The sequence below is a fragment of the Hyla sarda genome, chromosome 2 (genome assembly GCF_029499605.1).
Source record: "Hyla sarda isolate aHylSar1 chromosome 2, aHylSar1.hap1, whole genome shotgun sequence".
Classification (NCBI taxonomy): domain Eukaryota; kingdom Metazoa; phylum Chordata; class Amphibia; order Anura; family Hylidae; genus Hyla; species Hyla sarda.
In genome coordinates this window covers 284620993-284643389 of record NC_079190.1, presented here as the reverse complement: position 1 = coordinate 284643389, position 22397 = coordinate 284620993, and the positions used below count along the sequence as shown (strand labels likewise).

Genomic DNA, 22397 nt, shown 5'->3' with positions numbered 1-22397 from the left:
CCCCTACGCACAGGATAGAGGATAAGTGACTATTTCCAGAGCAGGGCCTAGTGTTGAACTTACCAGTTAGCAGCTTCTTCTGTAAGGTCCCCACCTTTGGAGACTTTCACGGGACGGCCTGCTCAGCCAATAATAATTGGCAACGTGGGGTGTCACTCCTGAGAGTCTATGAAAGTGGGGGCTAGAGAGCTCAAAGGAGAAGCTGTTGAATGGTAGGATCAATGCGAGAGCCATGCTACATATAGGAGACACTTATCCCTATCCTCTGTCATTTTATAAAACTTGACATGTCTTTGGGGCCAGTCTCCTGTAATCTAAAGGATTAAGCACCAAGCCAGGGAGTGAAAGGGGCTGCTGCGCACTTTTTTTTTACTATATCTTGAGATCAGTGGTGCTGAGACCCTAACCAATAACAACTTTTGACATATCTGTGTGACATATTAACTTTTTAAAATCACAGTAAAGCTTTAAAGAGGATATCAGAGTACAAAAAAGCTTAATATTTAGCTGGGGACGTAATACAAATAAAAAAAGTCATACTCACCTACCCTGGTCTCCAGCAGCTCCAGGTGTGACATTAACCATTCCCTGCTGGTCATCTCAGCAGCTGCCCGCTTAGCCACTGACTGAGGTGGGAAACCACTGTGGCCAGTAAGTGGGCATTCCCTGCTGAGAGGTCTCTGACCTAGAATAAGCCAGGATGAGCAGAGGGCCAGATGAGGTCACACCAGAAGCTGCAGGAGACTGAGGTAGGCGAGTATTTTTTATATTTGAGGAATTAAAATATACATATCAGGAGAGCTGACAGGTCCCTTTTAATGCCTGCTTCCCTAGTGGTAGAGGTTTTCAAAGAGTACTCCGGGATACAAAAACGTATCCCCTATCCTATCCTGCTCTCCTATAGATGAAGGGGAATGCTGGATGCCACTTTGTGCAGTGGTCGACAAGCTTCATTTAGAAGGAGAGCCAGGGCCCTGTACAGGAAATCGCACGGGGAGAGGGGGTTGCCCAGTGGTCAGACCCTCGCGTTCTGACAATTATAGGGGATAAGGGAATGCGTTTTTCTATCCCAGAGTACCTATAAGTAAACATTTATGTTTCTCATGGAGCATTATATATCTATATATTATTATTATTGAATGGCCTATTAAAATGTTTTAATTAAAAGGAAGTAAGTGATTCTTAAAAACCTCTCATAAGATAGTCATATGGAGACATTTTCCTTCACTTTATCACATGACACTAATGCTTGGGAATCCCCTGTCCTACTGGTAATGACCCCGTCACTACTCTTATACCAGCTGCCAGGATGCATACTTTAGACATGAAGGAGGGGTAAGCAGAGTTGGATTACACTTTCCTGACTCAAAACCATCTGTATAGTATATCTGCAAGAATATGGATACAATATGCAGTTACATTTCACACTGCAGAATCCTATAAAAATACCATTAACCTTTGTAGATTACTTTTCCTTATACCTGTGTACTTAATGCTGTTGTTAAAAAAAAATGTGTAACTTATCTCCATGCCCTATGAGTAGCAGTTGTGCTGAAAAAGACAATCCGGAAAGTCAGAGAATGCACTTTGCATGTGTGTAGAATATTCAGAAAAGAAAGGTTATGGGTGTTTAGAGGAGAAGGTGTTGACAGGCAAAGGTAAACTGGGGATAGGAAAGTAAGGGTACCTGGGAAGTAGGGTGGTAGAATGTCAGATCTAGGAAAGGTCAGGAAGACAGCAGGTGACATCTGGGGCATGTGGTCAGGGGATCATGGATGAGCCCTGGGGAAAAGGTCAGAAAATTGTAAATCAGTTCTAGGGAAGAGCTTGAACAAAGTGAAATCTGGCTGTGACACAGTCATCATCACCAACACCACAGGACACTTTCCAGGTATCTTTCTAAGTAAAATGGTTTACAGGCATGCTGCACATAGGGGTGTATTTCTAAGGGTTTCAATGCATAACATCAAATAATAGACAAGTGATTTGGGGAAACTGCAATTAGAAAAATGAAGAACATTCACATATAACCACAGATCTTGCCCTATCACATGAAAATATAGAAATGCAGGAATCGGAGCATATCCTCATGCTGTCAGCCTTGTTAATATGAAACAATCACCTTGAGGACACAGAACAGACTCTCTAGTGGGTGAGTGGATGTGGGGGAGGGCTGGCGGTGAGATCATCGCAAAGAGTTCCAGTCTGAGTTAATATTTGTCTGCGGTCGTATGATGTCAGATTTGAGAATGCAGCTTCCTCTACCTCTCACAGGAACAGCAAAGAGGAGGGAGTAGAAGAGGAAAGAAAAAGGGAAACAAGAGCGTGGTAGAAGTAGAGAGACAAAGAATGGGAGAGGTGGGGGAGTTACTAGAATAGGTTGTTCACAAAATGTTTTAGATAGGTGGTAAAAAGGGCAGAAGATGATCGAGCGGTTTCCAGATAATTCTTAGAACATCTAGTCTTGGGCACTGTATTACAAGTTCTTTAACTAAGAACAGGTAAACTGTAGAAAATGCTGCGTACATTAAAGATACTGCATAGAGGCATGGCAAAGACATGTGCAAAAGAACACCTGCATGAATACGTTTTAGGTAAAACCTATTAATACTATGAACTTCCTGTAGAGCTGCAGTGCAGAGGTAGTAAGCAGAAGTCTGGACCAGTGATGAGACAGAGGTTGTGTCTCAGACTATTCCAGAATCCCTGCATGGGCTGCAGATAAACTTTAGTCACAGATCACAGCTCTGTCCTAATAGAGCTAAGGAGCAGACAAGCCATAAGGTAAATGAATAGCCAGTAGGCAGCACCTATAGATACTGAGAAAGAATAAAAATCTGGTGCAATTTGCACCATAATACTGGATTACATGACTTGCAACACATTTTCACAATTGGCATGGCCTACCAGATTGTGGGTGTGGCCTTGCTGAAAAGAATGTGGCCTAAATGCACCAAAAAATTTGTATCTTTTTGGTGCCCATTTTTTGCATAAAAGACCACCAATAGAAGGTGCAAACTTACATAGTTGCATCAGACTTTCACACAGCATGAGTGACAGTTAAAAATCTGGAGCATTCTTAAACTGTCTAGTCTAGGTTTACACTGTCTAAGAATTAGACAGTTTTTGAATAACTCTCCCACAAATTTTACACATCACTTTTTGAGCTCAACTGGACAGCCCTTCAAACCACAAAGTGGTCCGGGTGATGAAGCAGGAGTCTAAAGGTTAATGCAGTTGTCTTATTGTCTGGGACAGGGTAGAGAGTGAATAACACAGCTCAGAAACAGATATACCCAGACTATGATATGACATCATAATTCAGAATTCTCTTATCTGCAAGAATTTATATTTTATGTCAGTGACAGAATTGATGATACACTTCTCCACAGATGTGGACAACATTCAGGTCTAAGGTAAGTCAACGTAACAAAACAGATATATTTTCTAAGATTTTACTCACCCTCCCTCAAAGATCCGTACACGTGAAGGCTCTCCCCGCTTAGCAGTTGGACCAGAGTCTTCTGATTTTACCCTTGTTTCTTCCTCTTTACTAGTTCTCGGTGTCTCCTTATGTGCTTGTGTGGGAATGTGAGCCTGTTTTTCATTCCAATGTAAAGAAAAGATACAATAAGTTTTCCTATCCTTATTTGCGATGCTTAAGATGTTATTGAAATAAACACTGATAAGGTACATAAGGATATAAATGTAATATACATGCACACATATCCCCATAACTCTAATCACATTGTATTAGCTTTGCTCTGATTCCAATATATTTCTTCATTGACATAGAATGTTTATCTCCTAAATCACATAAAAAATCTCAGTACATTTCTACAAAATGCATCTTCAGCAGTCTCTTTGTGATAGGTTTCTCTGTGTCAGATCTTACAAGCAGGAGGAAGCAGAGAGCAGTGCACACTGTACTGTACTGTATAGACAGTCAGTATGGGTAAGGGAGTTTATAACCCTACAAAAACTATTTAAATAAATAAAAATAAAACTTTTCATCAGCACTCAATGCATATAGAGATATATAGATTATTCATCAGGACTGTGCCGGAACACCGCTGCAATCAGCTTTTAGTTGATCTGCATGGTTGTATTTGTGGCCCTGGAAGCAGTAGAGGACCGCAGCAGAGACCAGGGCAGCAATATTGGAAGCACCGGGAGGTAGGTCAGGGTTTATTTTTTAATGCCGACAGCCTGGACATATTAAGACAGAAAGATATATCGGCTGGATAACCTCTTTAAGGGTCAGTTCACACGTGCATATTTTCTGATGGGTTGAATGGGTAGCAAAACCTACTACAGCAAATCTGCATCAGAAAATATGCACATGTGAAGTGACCTTAGCATATGTTCAAGTGGGGAATTAGAAGACTTTCCCTCTGTGGGTTTCAACCATAGCTGATATTTGCATCATAAAGTTGACATGTTTTTACTTTTGGAAGACATCAGAGGGCTTCAAAGTACAGCAGCAATTTTTCAATTTTTCCCTTCTGTGCGTTTACAAAGCCCCCGTGGACCCCCCCCCACACACACATTTGACCCCATTTTGGAAACTACACCCCTCACAGAATTTAATAAGGGGTGAAGTGAGTATTTACACCCCACTGGCGATTGACAGATCTTTGGAACAGTGGGCTGTGCAAATAAAAAATTTAATTTTTCATTTTCACGGACCACTGTTCCAAAAATCTGTCAGACACCTGTGAGCTGTAAATGCTCACTGTACCCCTAATTACATTACGTGGGGGCTTTGTAAACACACGTGGTCTTCCATTCCGGACACATTTTCTCTCCAAAAGCCCAATGGCGCTCCTTCTGTTCTGAGCATTGTAGTTCGCCAGCAGAGCACTTTACATCCACATATGGGGTATGTTCTTACTCAAGAAATGGGGTTACAAATTTTGGAGTTTTTTTTTTTTTTTACTATTTTCCCTTGTGAAAATGAAAAATTTAGGGTAACACAAAGCATTTTAGTGAAAAATTATTTTTTCATTTCCCATCAAACTTTAATGAAAATTCATCAAACACCTGTGGGGTGTTAAGGCTCACTATACCCCTTGTTACATTCCGTGAGGGGTGTAGTTTCCAAAATGGTGTCACATGTGGGTATTTATATTTTTGCAATTATGTCAGAACTATTGTAAAATCAGCCACCCCTGTGAAAATCACCAATTTAGGCCTCAAATGTACATGGTGCGCTCTTACTCCTGAGCCTTGTTGTGCGCCTGCAGAGAATTTTACGCCCACATATGGGGTATTTCCGTACTCAAAATGTTTTAATTTTTTTTACACTAACAGGCTGATGTAGACCCCAACTTTTCCTTTTCAGAAGGGGTAAAAGGAGAAAAAGCCCCCCAAAATGTGTAACGCAATTGCTCCCGAGTACGGAAATACCCCATATGTGGCCCTAAACTGTTTCCTTGAAATACGACAGGGCTCTGAAGTGAGAGAGCACCATGCGCATTTGAGGACTAAATTAGGGATTGCAGAGGGACATTGGGAATCACTGGCGTAGAATATCCCTAACAGGGTGCCTCCAGCTGTTGCTAAACTCCCAGCATGCCTGGACAGTCAGTGGCTGTCCGGAAATTCTGGGAGTTGTATTGCAACAGCTGGAGGCTCTGTTTTGGAAACACTGCCATACAATACGTTTTTCATTTTTATTGGGGGGGGGGACGTGTAAGGGGGGTGTATATGTAGAGTTTTACCCTTTATTATGTGTTAGCGTAGGGTAGTATTTTTAGGGTAGTTTCACACTGGCGGGTTTATGGTGAATTTCCCGCTAGAAGTTTGGGCTGCGGTGAAAGATTTGCCCCAGCTCAAACTTGAAGAAGGAAACTCACTGTAAACTCGCCTGTGTGAATGTACCCTGTACATTCACATGGGGGGGGGACGACAAACCTCCGTTTCAAAACTACAACTCCCAGCATGTACTGACAGATCGTGCATGCTGGGAGTTGTACTTTTGCAATAGCTGGCGGCACACTGGTTGGAAAACCATCAGTTAGGTTCTGTTACCTAACTCAGTATTTTCAAACCAGTGTGCCTCCAGCTGTTTCAAAACTACAACTCCCAGCATGTACTGATTGCCGAAGGGCCTGCTAGGAGATGTAGTTATGCAACAACTTGAGTTTCGAGACCACTGCACAGTGATCTCCAAACTGTAGCCCTCCAGCTGTTGCAAAACTGCAAATCCCAGCATGCCCACACAGCAAACAGCTGTCTCTGCATGCTGGGAGTTATAGTTTTGCAACATCTGGAGGGCTACAGTTTAGAGACCACTGTATAGTGGTTTCAGACTGTTGCCCTCCAGATGTTGCTAGGCAACTCACCGGCTTCCGTAGGATCCAGGGAGCCGCATCGCCGTCCTCTGCTGCTGTCGATCTTCGCCCGCTGACGACCCCCGTTGGTTCCCCATTCTGCCCAGCCTACTGTGGGTGGGCAGAACGGGGGAACCGAACGTTAACCCCCCGTACGTTCACGTACGTCCTTGGTTCTTAAGTACCAGGGAGCCAGGACGTACGCATACGTCCGTGGTCCTTAAGGGGTTAAAGGGGTACTCCGGCAGAAACCTTTTTTATTTTTTATTTTTTTTAAATCAACCGGTGTCAGAAAGTTAAACAGATTTGTAAACTACTTCTATTAAAAACAATCTTAATCCTTTCAGTACTACTAAGCATCTGTATACTACAGAGGAAATTCTTTTCTTTTTGGATTTCTTTTCTTTCACGAACACAGTGCTCTCTGCTGACACCTCTGTCCATTTTAGGAACTGTCCTGAGCAGCATATGTTTGCTATTGGGATTTTCTCCTGCTCTGGAAAGTTTCTGACATGGACAGAGGTATCAGCAGAGAGCACTGTGTTTGTGACAGAAAATAAATCCAAAAAGAAAATCATTTTCTCTGTAGTATACAGATGCTAATAAGTACTGGAAGGATTAAGATTTTTTAATAGAAGTCAGTTACAAATCTGTTTAACTTTCTGGTATCAGTTGATAAAAAAAAAATTCCACCAGAGTACCCCTTTAAGGACTCCAAAGGATAGGGGATAAGATGTCTGACCCCCTGTCCTTTGGAGTCCTTAAAGGGGTACTCTGGTGGAAAACTTTTTTTTTTTAATCAACTGTCCCACCGCCATTTTGTAACTTTTTAGGGATTTTGTTTCTACACAGTGCACTTTTTGGGAAAATGGCACCTTATCTTTATTTTGCAGGTCCATACGGTTGCAAGGATATCCAATTTATGTAGGTTTTATTTTATTTTACTACTTTAAAAGGACCGGGGGTTTTTCCGTTTTTGCACTTTCATTTTTGCTCCTTGTCTTTAAAAAATCATAACTCTTTAAATTTTGCACCTAAAAATCTATGATTGCTTATTTTTTGCACCACCAATTCTACTTTGTAATGACGTCAGTCATTTTGCCCGAAAATCTACGGTGAAACGGAAAAAAAAATCATTGTGAGACAAAATTGAAAAAAAAACTGCTGTTTTGTAACTTTTGGGGGCTTCCATTTCTACGTAGTACATTTTTCGGTAAAAATGACACCTTATCTTTATTCTGTAGGTTCATACGATTAAAATGATACCCTACTTATATAGGTTTGATTTTGTCGTACTTCTAGAAAAAATCATAACTTCATGCAGGAAAATTAATACGTTTAAAATTGTCATTTTCTGACCCCTATAACTTTTTATTTTTCTGCGTATGGGGCGGTATGAGGGCTCATTTTTTGCGCCGTGATCTGAAGTTTTTAACGGTACCATTTTTGCATTGATAGGACTTATTGATCGCTTTTTATTCATTTGTTCATGATATAAAAAGTTACCAAAAATGCACTATTTTGGACTTTGGAATTTTTTTGCGCGTACGCCATTGACCGTGCGGTTTAATCAAAGAAATATTTTTATAATTCGGACATTTCCGCACGCGGCGATACCATATATGTTTATTTTTATTTACACTGGGTTTTTTTTAATGGGAAAAGGGGGATGATTCAAACTTTTAATAGGGGAGGGGTTAAATGATCTTTATTCACTTTTTTTTTTGCAGTGTTATAGCTCCCATAGGGACATATAACACTGCACACACTGATCTTTTACATTGATCACTGGTTTCTCATAGGAAACCAATGATCAATGATTCTGCCGCTTGACTGCTCATGCCTGGATCTCAGGCACTGAGCAGTCATTCGGTGATCGGATAGCGAGGAGGCAGGTAGGGACCCTCCGGCTGTCCTGTAAGCTGTTCGGGATGCCGCGATTTCGCCGCGGCTATCCCGAACAGCCCACTGAGCTAACCGGCACTTTTTACTTTCATTTTTAGCCGCGTGGCTCAGCTTTGAGCGCGCGGCACCTCGATCTGTGCCGCGCACTTTTAGCGGCGGGTCCCGGCTCCACTATGATGCCAGGCCCGCCGTGATATGATGTGGGGTCACCGTGGGACCCCGCGTTATATCACGGGAGCGGGACCAAGGACGTACTCATACGACCTTGGTCCTTAAGGGGTTAAAATAGTCATCTTCTGACCCCTATAACTTTCTTATTTTTCCTCATGTGGGGGCATATGATGGCTAATTCTTTTTGTGCCGTGGTCTGTAGTTTTTATCAGTACCATTTTTGTTTTGATAGGACTTTTTGATCGCTTTTTATTAATTTATTTATGGAATATGAAGTGACCAAAAATGCACAATTTAGGACTTTGGTATGTTTTTTCTATGTGTACGTCATCAACCGTGCAGTTCAGCTAACCTTGTATTTTTACTATAAAAGTCAGCGCTGTATTGGACTTAAAAGGATAATGTAGATAAGTTATAAATATTGAGATAATATAAAAAGATTAGTATATACCTGATATCGAGATGTATCTTATGAAGCTGGAAGTGTTGGAGTGTCCTTAATTTAATATAGTGCAATATCAATCATTTGTAGTAGTGGCTCCTGGAAAATCTGTCTTTTAATCCTGAAGTTTAGCTCCTATAGTTCAAATGATGTCCGTTTGGGGGATAGGACGAGTCAGCCCCAGCAGGTGGCGTCTCTACTGCCGATCATCCAGCTGCAAGGTTAGCTAGATGGAATTAGCATGGGTAGTGACGTCACTACGGATCGTAAGTGCAGTCCAAAAATCCTTCCAATGCATTTCAGAGACTGGGTAGTCTCCTTTGTCTGGGATTCATGGCAGTAGAGACGCCACCAGCCGGGGCTGACTCCTGCTATCCCCCAAACGGACATCGTTTGGACTATAGGAGCAAAACTTCAGGATTAAAGAGACTGATTTTTGAGGAGCCGCATTAAGTTTTTAGTGGCAGTATTGGCACCTCAGCTTTGATCCACAGCACCAGTGCATTAAATCTATAACCTTATATTTTATTAGTTCGGACATTTACGCATGCAGTGGTACCACATATGATTATTTTTATTACATTATTTTATAAAAAAAATGGGAAATGGGGGTGATTCTAACTTTTTTTTAATCTTTTGATTGCTTATACTGTTCAATGCTATGTCAAAGCATAGCATTGATCAGTGTTATCGGTGCGCTGCTGCTCCAGCCTGCTGAAGCTTCCTGGATCAGCAGAGATCGGACAGCAAGGAGGCAGGAAAAGGCCCTCTCTCCGTCCTCTCAGCTGATTGGGACATCGTGATAGAATGTTCCGATCAGCTGAGAGGACGGCTCCGCAGAGCTGCCGGGATGGCTTCACTTTTATTGGGTTAATGCCGGGCATCGGCCCAATCGGTGATGCCCGTCATTAAAGGAGTACTCCACTCGAAAACATTTTTTTTCTAAATCAACCTGTGCCAGAAAGTTAAACATATTTGTAAATGACTTCTATTAAAAAATCTTAATGCTGCTATTTGCTCCACAGGAAGTTCTTTTCTTTTTGAATTTCCTTTCTGTCTGACCACAGTGCTCTCTGCTGACACCTCTGTCCATTTTAGGAACTATTCAGAGTAGGAGAAAATCCCCATAGCAAACCTATCCTGCTCTGGAAAGTTCCTAAAATGGATAGAGGTGTCAGCAGAGTACTGGGGTCAGACAGAAAGGAAATTCAAAGAAAAAAGAACTTCCTGTGTAGCAAATAGCAGCATTAAGATTTTTTAATAGAAGTCATTTACAAATATGTTTAACTTTCTGGCACCAGTTGATTTAGGAAAAAAATGTTTTCCAGTGGAGTACTCCTTTAATGCCGGGCATCACTGTGGAGCATAGAGCAGCTGATAAATACTGGAAGGATTAAGATTTTTTTTTTATATAAGTAATTTACAAATATTATAAATGGTAGGATGTGTAGCTCACTTAGAGATAGGAGAGAAGTAAGTGTTCGAGGTTAAAGGTGTTGTCTTCACCCAATCAGGCCTAATCAAATATAGGAAATGTATATATAAATACCAGTCCTCAAGAACACTGGGGATGTATAGATATAAGTAGAATAAGAGAGATAGTGGATCTATTATAATTTTAAATTTAATTTATTAATCCTAGTATAGATGGGTAGCCAATCCCTCTGCAGGGCCCTTGCAGAGATAAATTGGTAAAAATACAGTTAAAATATGGATAATAAAACAAAACAAAAATGCACCAATAATTGTCAATTAATGTTCACTATAGTGGTTAGCAACATGTCTCTTTAGTGGCAGTTGATGTGTCCAGAGATGTCCAATATTAAACTCACAGTTCTATATGGGAAAATCACAGTTCTATATAGGGGAATCACAGTTCAGTATTGAATGAACTCCTGTGAGGTCCAGTGAGTCATACGAATGTTGTAGTAATAGTAGCAGTTGTAGCAATTGTAGCAGCAGTTGTTGTAGCAGCTTTATAGCGATTTTGAAATACAAAGTGTCGGTGCACAGCACCACTCACCCTCCTTTCCCGACAGATAGATAGCAATCTCAGCAGGCAGCGATACTCACGATACTCGGTGACCAGTGGATGATGCGAGCTGTCTGTAGTGCCGGTCTGGATGTCGCCTGGGTGAGTAGTTCTCCGGTGGGCTGTCGGTATCCTGGGCTGGCACGGAGAGGCGTCCGGCCTGTCGAGAGAAGGTGTCCAGGAACTTCGCCGCCCGGGGCGTAATTACCTTATTGTCACTGAAGAAAAGGCCCGCAGGCCTTGAAACGCGTCTGACCTGTATAAGCACCTTACCATTTAAGTGTATATCACTTGCAAAGATACCTATCCACACATTGTGGCTAGCAACCGCTGGATGTACACAGAATTGAGACCACCGCAACGCGCGCAGCTAGCGCATCATTCAGGCACGCAGCTGCTCCCAGCACTTCACTCACAGCCCCGGGCGGCGAAGTTCCTGGACACCTTCTCTCCACAGGCCGGACGCCTCTCCGTGCCAGCCCAGGATACAGACAGCCCACCCGAGAACCACTCACCCAGGCGACATCCAGACCGGCACTACAGACAGCTCGCATCATCCACAGGTCACCGTGGTCTGCTGAGATTGCTACCCGTGAGTATCGCTGCCTGCCGAGATTGTTATCTATCTGCCGGGAAAGGAGGGTGAGAGGTGCTGTGCACCGACACTTTGTATTTCAAAATCGCTACAAAGCTGCTACAACAACTGCTGCTACAATTGCTACTATTACTACAACATTCGTATGACTCACTGGACCTCACAGGAGTCAATACTGAACTGTGATTCCCCTATATAGAACTGTGATTTTCCCATATAGAACTGTGAGTTTAATATTGGACATCTCTGGACACATCAACTGCCACTAAAGAGACATGTTGCTAACCACTATAGTGAACATTAATTGACAATTATTGGTGCATTTTTGTTTTGTTTTATTATCCATATTTTTAACTGTACTTTTACCAATTTATCTCTGCAAGGGCCCTGCAGAGGGATTGGCTACCCATCTATACTAGGATTAATAAATAAAATTTTAAATTATAATAGATCCACTATCTCTCTTCTTCTACTTATATCTATACATCCCCAGTGTTCTTGAGGACTGGTATTTATATATACATTTCCTATAATTTACAAATATATTTAACTTTCTGGTGCCAGTTGATTTAAAAAAGAGTGCATTAAAAAGTAGATAAGATGGCTGAAGATATTACCATGAAACTTGGTACACATGTTACTTGTATGTCAACAACAAACATAGGATAGGTAATTTAACCCTTACTCATCCCCATTTGCCAGGGTCAGGGTTTTTGTTTAAAGTCCCATACAAGTCTATTGGAAATGTATGTTACCGCATGACTTCCAAACGGCTGGAGATATTTTGACAATACTTGGTCACATGTTACTTATATGTCCACTAAAAATATAGGATATTTTATTTAACCCTTAACTACCCCCATTTGTGAGGGTCAGGGTTTTTGTTTAAATTCCCATGCAAATCTATGGGAAATGTATGTTCCCACTTAACTTCCGTAAGGCTGGTGATATTTCAATAATACCTGGTACACATATTACTTATATGTCAAAATAAAAATATATGATAGTTAAAATTAATCCTTACCTACACCCTTATACAAAAGTTGTTTTTTTTTCAAGTCCCATGCAAGTATATGGGACTTCTAGTACCTTACTCCACAAGCTCTGCTCTGATTCTCCTGGTGAATGTGCAGTCCGGCTTGCAAGCCACACCCCATCTCACAAAGACACTCCCACTATTTAAGCTCCACCCCTTTTATCTACCCTTTTTGTGCATCGGTCTGGCTTGCAAATCACACCCAGGAGGTCAAGATAGGAGGACAGGATATGAGGTTGAGATAGGAGGATGGGATATAAGGGCGGGATATGAGGACGGGATATGAGGACGGGATATGAGGTTGAGATATGAGGATGGGATATGGGGTTGAGATATGACAACAATATACGAGGATGGGATATGAAGTCAAAAGCTTCTTCCTTTGTTGATTTTCCTCCCCAACAAGGATTAGGAAGGAAAATGCGGGCAACGCCAGGTACTCAGCTAGTTAGTATAGAAATTATTTAAATCTTACTATATAAATTGTTTATAAGATGAATTCTACCCGAGGTGCTCATGCAACTGGTATGCATCATTGCAATGCAATTTTTGTTAAAAAAAACTTGTACAGGAGGGCGCATACTGAAACAACAATACCTGGAGCAGGTAATAAAGACATGCACTTGCTCTGGCAGATGCAGTCTGTCAACATGTAGCAACATATACTTGGCTGGCAAATAATAATGAATTCTCACTGCAACAAAAATGTATGAATAGCACCTGACCATATTATATGAAGCTGCAGGTTTCAGAACCAAGACCAGTTGTGATTAGCAGATTTCTAGGTTCAATTAGAAAAGGTAATGTCTCGACAACAAACACATTTCTAAAAAAAAATAAATATCTAAATCTATATACATAAAACTCAATGTGTGTATGTATGTATGTATGTATGTTCCAGAATCACTTCCAAATGGCTAAAGATAGTAACATGAAACTTAATACAAATGTTACTAATATGTCAACAACAAACATAGGATAGGTAATTTAACCCTTACCCACTCCCATTTTGCGAGAGTTAGGGTTTTTGTTTAAAGTTCTATGGGAAAGATATGTTAAGGCATAACTTCCAAATGGCTAGAGATATTGCGATAATACTCGGTTAAATGTTACGAATATGTCCACTAAAAATATAGGATAGTTAATTTAACCCTAACCTACCCCCATTTGTGAGGGTCAGGGTTTTTGTTTAAAGTCCAATGCAAATCTATGGGAAATGTATGTTCGAGCATAACTTCCGTACCACTGGAGATATTTTGTTAATATATAAATAGTTAAATTAACCCTAACCTACCCCAATATGTGAAGCATAGGGATTTGTCTTAAGTCCCATGCAAGTATATAGGACTTCTGGTACCTTACTCCACAAGCTCCGCATCTCCTTGTGAATGCATCAGTCCGGCTGGCAAGCCACACCCTCTCCGCATTCCATGCCCCATCTTGCAAAGACATGCCCGCCCTTTAAGCCACATCCCTTTTATTTTCATCTTACAATATCTTCATCACATCTCAGCCCCACCTGAGGATGGGATATGAGGATTAGAAATGAGAATTAGAGGTTGGGATATGAGGACGGGATATGAGGTTGGGATGAGGACTGGATATGAGGTTGGGATATGACGTCCCGATATGAGGTCGGGATATGGGGATGTGAAATGTGGACAGGATATGGGGTCAGGATATGAGGTTGGGATAGGAGGACAAAATATGAGGACAGGATATGAGGTTGGAATATGAGGACAGGATATGAGGAGAGGATATGGGGTCAGGATTTAAGGATGGGATATGAGGACAAAAGCTTCCTCCTTTGTTGCTTTTTCTCCCCCACAAGGATTAGGTAAGAAAAACCGGGCAGCGCCGGGTAGTCAGCTAGTTCATTATTAATATATAAGTTGAATCTTTGGCAGCAAATGCAGGCATATCCCGTGCTCTGTGATGTCAAATTCAGGGGAGTGGATACTCATTATTAGCACTACATATGTAGTTATAGTAGGGCTTTGAAAGACAAAAAAGAGATTTAGGGTTAGGTTGTCCTTTTCCTGTAAATGACACAAACGGGACCACAAACAAAATAGGATTCTTATAGCAAAACAGTGTAGTTTTCACCAAAGTTCCCAGAAACAAGGGGGCATCTGTTTCTCTAGCTTTTTCCCACAAGTTGTAACCACTAGACATTCGCAACCCAAAGAATAGTTGTCCTCAGGGTCCCTTAATGTGGTAAATACACAAATTTATAGATAAATTAGCATTTGGCCTTTATACTCAATGCACAAGTTGTTACCACACATCTGTGGTTGCTCATGTAATTTTGTGGTGTTACTTTATTCTTACCCCACAGAAAGCTGTATATCAGCTACTACTTTATTTTGTATAGAAGAGACCATAAATAGAACAACTACAAGACCTTCATTTCTCAAATTCTTCTGGTAAAATAAAAACGGAGCTGTTATTGTTTGTAGTTTTTGTCCTCTGGCCTAACATTATGGCAAGATTTGTTACAGGCTACCTGAACCACTGGCTCCCCGACACCATTCTTGATTGATAGACCGTTACCTGTTTGTTTACAGCATAAGGCCTATTAATCAAGGCTAGTGGGGTGAGGAGAAGCTGGCAGGTACCCCCTCTTATTGTCTAAGATGTTTGAGCATTATCTGATTACTTGCTGAGTACCCGGCGTTGCCCGGTTTTTCCTTCCTAATCCTTGTTGTGGAGGAAAATCAACAGAGGAAACTTTTGACTTCATATCCCGTCCTCATATATTGTTGTCATATCCCAACCCCATATCCCGATCTCCTATCCCGACCCGTAATATGTGTACCAGGTATTGAAATATCTCCAGCCGTACGAAAGTTATGTGGGACCATACATTTCCTATTGATTTACATGGGACTTTAAACAAAAACCCCGACACTCACAAATGGGGGTAGTTAAGGGTTAAATTAACTATCCTATATTTTGAGTGGACATATAAGTAACATGTGACCAAGTATTATCAAAATATCTCCAGCCGTTTGGAAGTTATGCAGTAACATATTTCCCATAGACTTGTATGGGACTTTAAACAAAAACCCCGCCCCTAGCAAATGGGGGTAAGTAAGGGTTAAATTTCCTATCCTATGTTTGTTGTTGACATATAAGTAACATGTGTGCCAAGTTTCATGTTAATATCTTTAGCCGTTTGGACGTGATGCTGGAACATATACATACACACACACACACTGGCCCTCATTTACTATTGCAAACCCGACATGTTTTGTCGGGTTGTGTGCCAGATTTTGTCACATTGTGCCAGAAATTCTGTCTGCGCCAGATTTTGCGCCAGAATTGAAAAAAACAGACTAACTCTCCATTTTGCTAAGAAAACCTGAAAAGGGGGTGTGACCTTCAGGGAAAGGGGGCGTGGTCTCTGAAAAGGGGCATGTCCCTGACATTTTCACAAAAACCCAACATATTTACTAAGGTTTCCACATAAAATGTGGTGGATTTGAGCTGAGGAAAACCCTACAGATCAGAGCAGGTGTAAAAAAAAGCACAGTGTAGGGAAAGTGGAAAATGTAGGGAAACCTTAGTAAATACCGTGGAAAATAAATTGTAGGGAATTAAAACCCACAAAGAAACCTACACAACACTCTTAGTAAATAAGGGCCATTGAGTGTATATATATATATATATATATATATATATATATATATATATATATATATATTATATATATCAGATATATATCAGATATCCTTTAGTGGGGCACAAAGATCTATCTAATGCTTCATTATGTATTATAAAAAATGCATCTTTAGAATATGTTGTGATAAAAATTTCATATTATGTAATGAAGAATGTTATAGCTAAAAGCAACATTTCTTACCTCTGTCATTTTGGGTTTTTGAGTTTGGGAGGGTGCCACATTTGAATCCGGTTGTGGAGCATTAGCAGTGGTATAAATTTCTGAGCTCATTTTCTGCTTGGACCTCAGCAGAGATAATGCCACCCTGGTTGAAACTCCAGGAAGATTTGGGTTATATAAACTAATACACCAGCTTGAATAAACAGAAGCCCTTCGATCATTTTGCTGCATGTGATTTGGCTTGACATAGTTCAGGTAGCACCAACTGACATTAGTGGTTGTATGTAGAGTTGGAAATGTTGGGACATTTTTAGCCTCTGCTTCCTCGTGGGAACCAGTTGTATTGCTTGGTGATGTACTGGATGAAGTAGGTACAAGTAAAACTTTATCATCTTTTTCTTCTTTAACTTTTATGCTATCATCTTCTTTTATTTTTTCTTCATGTAAGAGAGGCTGACCCAAAGAAGTTGGCGTTAACTGGATTTGCCTTTCTAGCACTGATAATGGTTCAAGAACAGCTGGAGGTGGTGGTGTTAACAATTGTGATCTGCTTTGTGGTGTGCAAATAAGAACAGATACATTTGTTGATCTGCTTTCCAACACTGACTGTGCCTTCAGCAATGGCTTCTGAACTCTCTCCTCTGGATCATCTTCTTCTTTTACTCTTTTCTGTTGCTGGGTCTCCATTGTGAGCTCTAAGCTGCCAGCAGGGGATAACATACGTTTACTGCCCCCAACAGATGATGAGCTTCCATCAAATCCCAGGACACCCTCAATAGAAGAAGTAAGTGGAATGTAACTGCTTGGGTCTGTCTTTGGAAATGGCCCACGTAAGTAAGGTAATTCGCTAACTATACTTTCATCTTTTGGTAACATACAAGTCAGGTCGAATCGTCCATCACTGATTTTATGTATAACAAGGGAAGATGGACTGCAGGGTGGCGGTGCAACAAGCATTTGAGACAGTGTGGTGTACATAGCATTACCATATGAAGGCATATGTGTCTCAATTCTGACTGGGACAACTAATGATACAACAGGTCCTGGATGCGAAATGGTCACTTGTGCAGAAGGTTCCAAAGCCAATGGGCTATGAGATGAAGGAAGGATGCTCTCAGAAAAATAATCTTTGGAAGATGAAAGGCTGGATGAGGGAGGGGAGATTTCTGGTTTTATTGGCGGATAATGGCAACCAACTTGTGCAGACATTGGAAGAGCAAAGTGGGGTTGTATAGGCATAAAGAATGTGTGGGGCAATGATGAGGATGCTGAGTAAGGCAAATGTAGAAATGGAGAGAGAGGTCTGACAGGAATGTCCAGGGAATGAGAAGTTACATGCTGGGGTATTTGAACATGGTCTGGATGCAAAAGAGCTGGTTTTAGAGGAACTGGTGGAGTATGAAACATAGAATGCGTTATTGGTTGGTGAGAAAATGGAGCAGATATGGTGCTCATAACTTGAGAGGGTAACAGTTCTGAAGCACGCTGAGGCAAATGTAATAACGGTTGTATTGGAAATATTGATAGTTGTTGTGATAAATAGCTGTTTTCCATTTCATCACTCAAAGATTGAGTGCTTCTTTGATTTTGCTTTGGTTGGGACGAAGAACTTTGCTGCTCTTTAGGTGAAATTCCAGGAGACTGTTCATGAGAGTCCATGCCTAATACTTGGCTTGAAGTAGATGGTTTGTCTGATTCTTTCCAGTCACGTGGCAATAGTTCAGGTTCAAGTTCAACATGTCTGCTTAGAGAAGTCTGTCGAAGAGAGAAGCACTTTCTTCGCTCCTGAGCTGTTGGCAAAGATGTTGAAGATGTTAAATTACCATAATCAAAAGATTTGCTTCGATTCTCAGAAACCTGTGATGTATGAGATATATTTGGTGTTTGCTCAGATGCAGACCTCCTCATTTCTCTCAAATGGTGATGGTGGAAAGGGACAGTGAGCATGTGATGTCCAAGTGCCTTAGTAATACTCTCTGGACCTAATACTTCAGATTTAGAACCTTCTTCTCTATCAAATGAGACAGAGTGACTTGAGGCATGAGAAAGACTGCTGTCCTGACTAGGGCTCCGGGTAAGAGACATTGATTCAAAGCTGGAATCTCCAGAAGACTGTGCTATTTCTGCTAAGCGCAACCTCTTCTTTTTTGGTGGGAGCTTTTCTGCAGGGAGCTGTGCAAGCGTTTGACTCCTCTGTGGCCACTGGAACTCTTCTACTTTTTCTGGTTCTTTAGGAGGATCTTCAATGTCAACCTCTGGCTTATCTGGTTCTTCAGTGACTAAGATTTCGGGTACCTGAATGTTGTGCTGACGGACTAACTTAGGCTGTAAAGGATGAGATGACTGAGTAGGAGGTCTTACAGACATTTGTGCTAAAGTCAAATCTTCCTCATCAAAACTACTCTTCTTTTCAACAGACTCAGATTTTTCAAATGAGCTAGTATGCTGGATGACAGAAATTTCCTTAGAGATTGTAGTTTTCTCTTTATTCTCTACATCTGGCAAGGTCGTAGATTCACTTCGACCAAACTGTTTAGTGGCATCAGTGCTCAAAGTCAAGGATGTAGTGGAAGTCGCAAAGTGCGATTCTAGTGCTGTGGCAGATTTTGGATATTCAGACCATTCAGCAACTTGGGGCTCTTCATCATCTCCAAGACTCTTTTCTTTCCGTCGTTTTCGCAAGGTAGATAATTCTATACTTGGCCCTAACTTGTAACTAAGCATCTGCGGCCATGTTTCCTGTTCTGATGGTTCTTTTCTGATTTCAACAGAACTCTGAGAGCTCAATGATGGAGGTTTTAAAATCTGTAGTTCCGAGCAGTAGTATTTTTTGTGAGTTTCATAGTTCCCCCTTTTCTTGTATCGAGCACCACATATGTTACATTCATAGGTCAAACCCTTTACTCTACCCCCTTTTTTTGACTTTTTAGGAACTTCAGTTTCTTTTCCCTCCACGTCTTCAGATGATTTCCCAGCATTGTCTTTTCCTGTTAAACTACCTTCTTCTTCTAAAGAGTAGTCCATTCCTAAAGGTAGCTCTATTGCGGGTTGTCGTTTTAGCAGGCGTGGGTGTGAAGAGAACATATGACTGTGGCTCAAAGCTTCTGAATCCACAATTCTATCATCAAATGAATAGCTAGCTCTAAATGGGTGTGGAGAACTTGCAGTGGATGCTGAGGAAGGCATTGAGTGGCTTCGAAGAAGAGGCACTGTATCTGTGGCACTGTGGGACTGCTGAAAGGAAGAGAATGAATGTTCAGCCTTTGTCATTTCAGATAAGGACTTAGTATCTGGATGGGAAATGGACCCTGGTGATTTAACATCAAACTGGAAAGATTCTCGATACAAAGTTCCTTTAGGAGACTCAATGCTGCTTCTCCTTGACAATGAGCTTCTCCTTGGTTTAACGCTATCAATCTCACTAGTATCCACTACAGCCTCATTAATTGTAATGAGTTTCGTAATATGTTCGATTACTTGTGTTCTAGGTACAGACATTGATGCCATATTTGTTTTTTCCTCTGCAGCCCCTAGGAGAGGAGGACTGGCTAACATGGAGGTTCTTTGCCCAATCCTTCCACATTTACCCAGAATAATTTCAGCATACGACTTAGCATTGGTATTGGGAGGGCTTATTTGCTGCTCTGCACTTTCTGAGCGTGAAAAATAACCAGACTCTGTGCTTCCTTTACTGCCTGGGCTGAGAAATGTTTGCTCCTCACTAGCTTTTTTTCTTTCACTCAACCTAAGTGCCAGTTTCTGCTTTATACTGTGAGTATCTTCTGATTTCTGGATGAGTTCAGATGAAGGTTCTGTGAATGTTACACTCTCCTCAGAGGTTTGGGATATGTGTTTTTGGGACAAAGAAAAAAGATCATGGGCTGTACCTTGGTGCCTTGACACAACTTTGGTATCACTTGCTGACAAGAGATGTTTTTGTTGTGGAGACAATTCCACAAGGTTTGACATTGTGCTTGTCTCATCCTCAGAGTCTGTGCTTTCCCCTTCTGATGGATCATCAATTTCTTCTCCTCCAAGCCTTTCCATCTCTAGGTTGGATGGATATGTCTCTACACTTATTTCTGATGCCAGTCCTGCTTTGATCCTGTGAGCATGAGACTTTCTATGTTTATATAGATTGCTTTTAGTCTTGAAAGAAAACCCACAAGGGACACAGGGATAAGGGCGCTCCCCAGTATGAGATCTGATATGCTTTTGTAGAACACTTGGCTTAGCACATGGTCGGCTGCAATATTGGCAAATATATTTGCCTGGCTTTTGGGGCTTCTTCTCCTTTTTAGGAGGATCATCTACTTGCTTTAAAGAAACCTGAGTTGGCCGCTGGACGTAAGATTTCTGAGTGAGGTCTTCTGCTGGACGGCTAAGCCTAGCATGTGACACAGACGAAGAGAAAGACCTGGACGGACCTGACTGTATTGGATCTACAACTTGCCATACTTGGCCCTCATGACCATGCTCTGTATCAACATGAGGAGCCATAAATGCTGGTGAAGCAGGCTGTGATTTTGAAACGTGAAGCTGCCCAAGCAATGGAACTTTTGGTTTACAAGGTCTTCCTACTCTCCTAGGTGGACCTTCTCTTGTTGTCTTCAGGGAGCCTGGGAAATGTTGTGTGTGTGGTAAAAGCTCTTCTTGGCTACTAACTGTGTAGTCTTCCACTGAAGATACCGTGCCTTCCACCTCCTCTCCTTTGTTTGGCCTTTTCCTTACACCTTCCTCCAACTTCCTTGTGTTCTTCTGGCCTTTCTCTGGCTCCATCACCTACACCAGAGGATCCAAGTACTATTTTTGCAAAGTCTTGTGGTGCAATATTTACTAATCATGATAAAAAAAGAAAATCTGCATTGCACCTCCGAGGGAAACGCCTTGTCAACAAAACATTGGCTTAAGGTATTTGGTCATGAAGTTCCTACATGTAACACAAAGTTTAGCTTCCAAAATCAACATTTGTTATCCATTGGCCAGTCACTTAAATGAAAGTACAATCTGCAAATTCAGTACAAATATTGTTCCAGTAATCTCCATAGAGGGTTTGGCTCTTGTCATTGTCAGTCATGTCTTGTATTCCACCAGGAAAGACTTGCTTGTTGATCTTTAAACATTCAGATTTTTTTGGGGTCTTACAAGGAGGTTGTTGGTTGTATCACGGATCTGTACAAGAAAAAAATATATATAAATGTATGTGAGGCAAAGGGTTTAACAAATTCAATAATACTATGTGTAAACAGAAACAGGCTTCAGAGCAGTTAATCAAAACAAAACATTTTAAAAAGCATTTTCCCCATTTAGCTATGATTTCAAAAAAAAAAATAAAAAAAAAATAAATAAATAAAAAGGTAGTAACATTTCCTTATGAAGTATATTAGAAAGGTTTAAAGGGGTACTCCGCCCCAAGACATCTTATCCCCTATCCAAAGGATAGGGGATAAGATGTCAGATCGCCGCAGTCCCGCTGCTGGGGACCCCGGGGATCGCTGCTGCAGCACCCCGCTATCATTACTGTGCAGAGCGAGATCGCTCTGCACGAAATGACGGGCAATACAGGGGCCGGAGCATCGTTACGTCACGGCTCCGCCCCTCGTGACGTCACGGCCCGCCCCCGTCGATACAAGTCTATGGGAGGGGGCGTGGCGGTCGTCACGCCCCCTGCCATAGACTTGCATTAAGGGGACGGGCCGTGATGTCATGAGGGGCGGAGCCATGACGTCACGCTGCTCCGGCCCCTGTATCGCCCGTCATTACGCACAGAGCGAACTCGCTCTGTGCAGTAATGATGGCGGGGGGCCACAGTGGCGATCCCCGGGGTCCCCAGCAGCGGGACCGCGGCGATCTGACATCTTATCCCCTATCCTTTGGATAGGGGATAAGATGCCAGGGGCGGAGTACCCCTTTAAGGGGTATTCCAGGAATTATTTTTTTGGACTATGCTACAGGGGCTGTAAAGTTAGTGTAGTTCATAATATAGTGTCTTTACCTGTGTGTGACTGTTTTCTCCCCAATATTTATTTTTAACAGC

The 22397-nt window shown here is 41.5% G+C and overlaps 1 protein-coding gene across 5 annotated transcripts in view; it reads right to left on the bottom strand.

Annotated features, from left to right (window-relative positions):
* HIVEP3 (HIVEP zinc finger 3) overlaps positions 1–22397 on the bottom strand; it is a 119983-nt gene that overhangs the window by 16196 nt on the left and 81390 nt on the right. For all 5 annotated transcript variants that reach the window (XM_056557320.1, XM_056557316.1, XM_056557315.1 and 2 more), the window contains 2 exons: positions 16382–21532; positions 3464–3597 (listed from right to left, as the gene is read on the bottom strand). In XM_056557320.1, coding sequence (XP_056413295.1) covers positions 3464–3597; positions 16382–21139 — 4892 coding nt within the window. In that variant the 5' untranslated portion in view covers positions 21140–21532. The remainder of the gene's footprint in view (positions 1–3463; positions 3598–16381; positions 21533–22397) is intronic.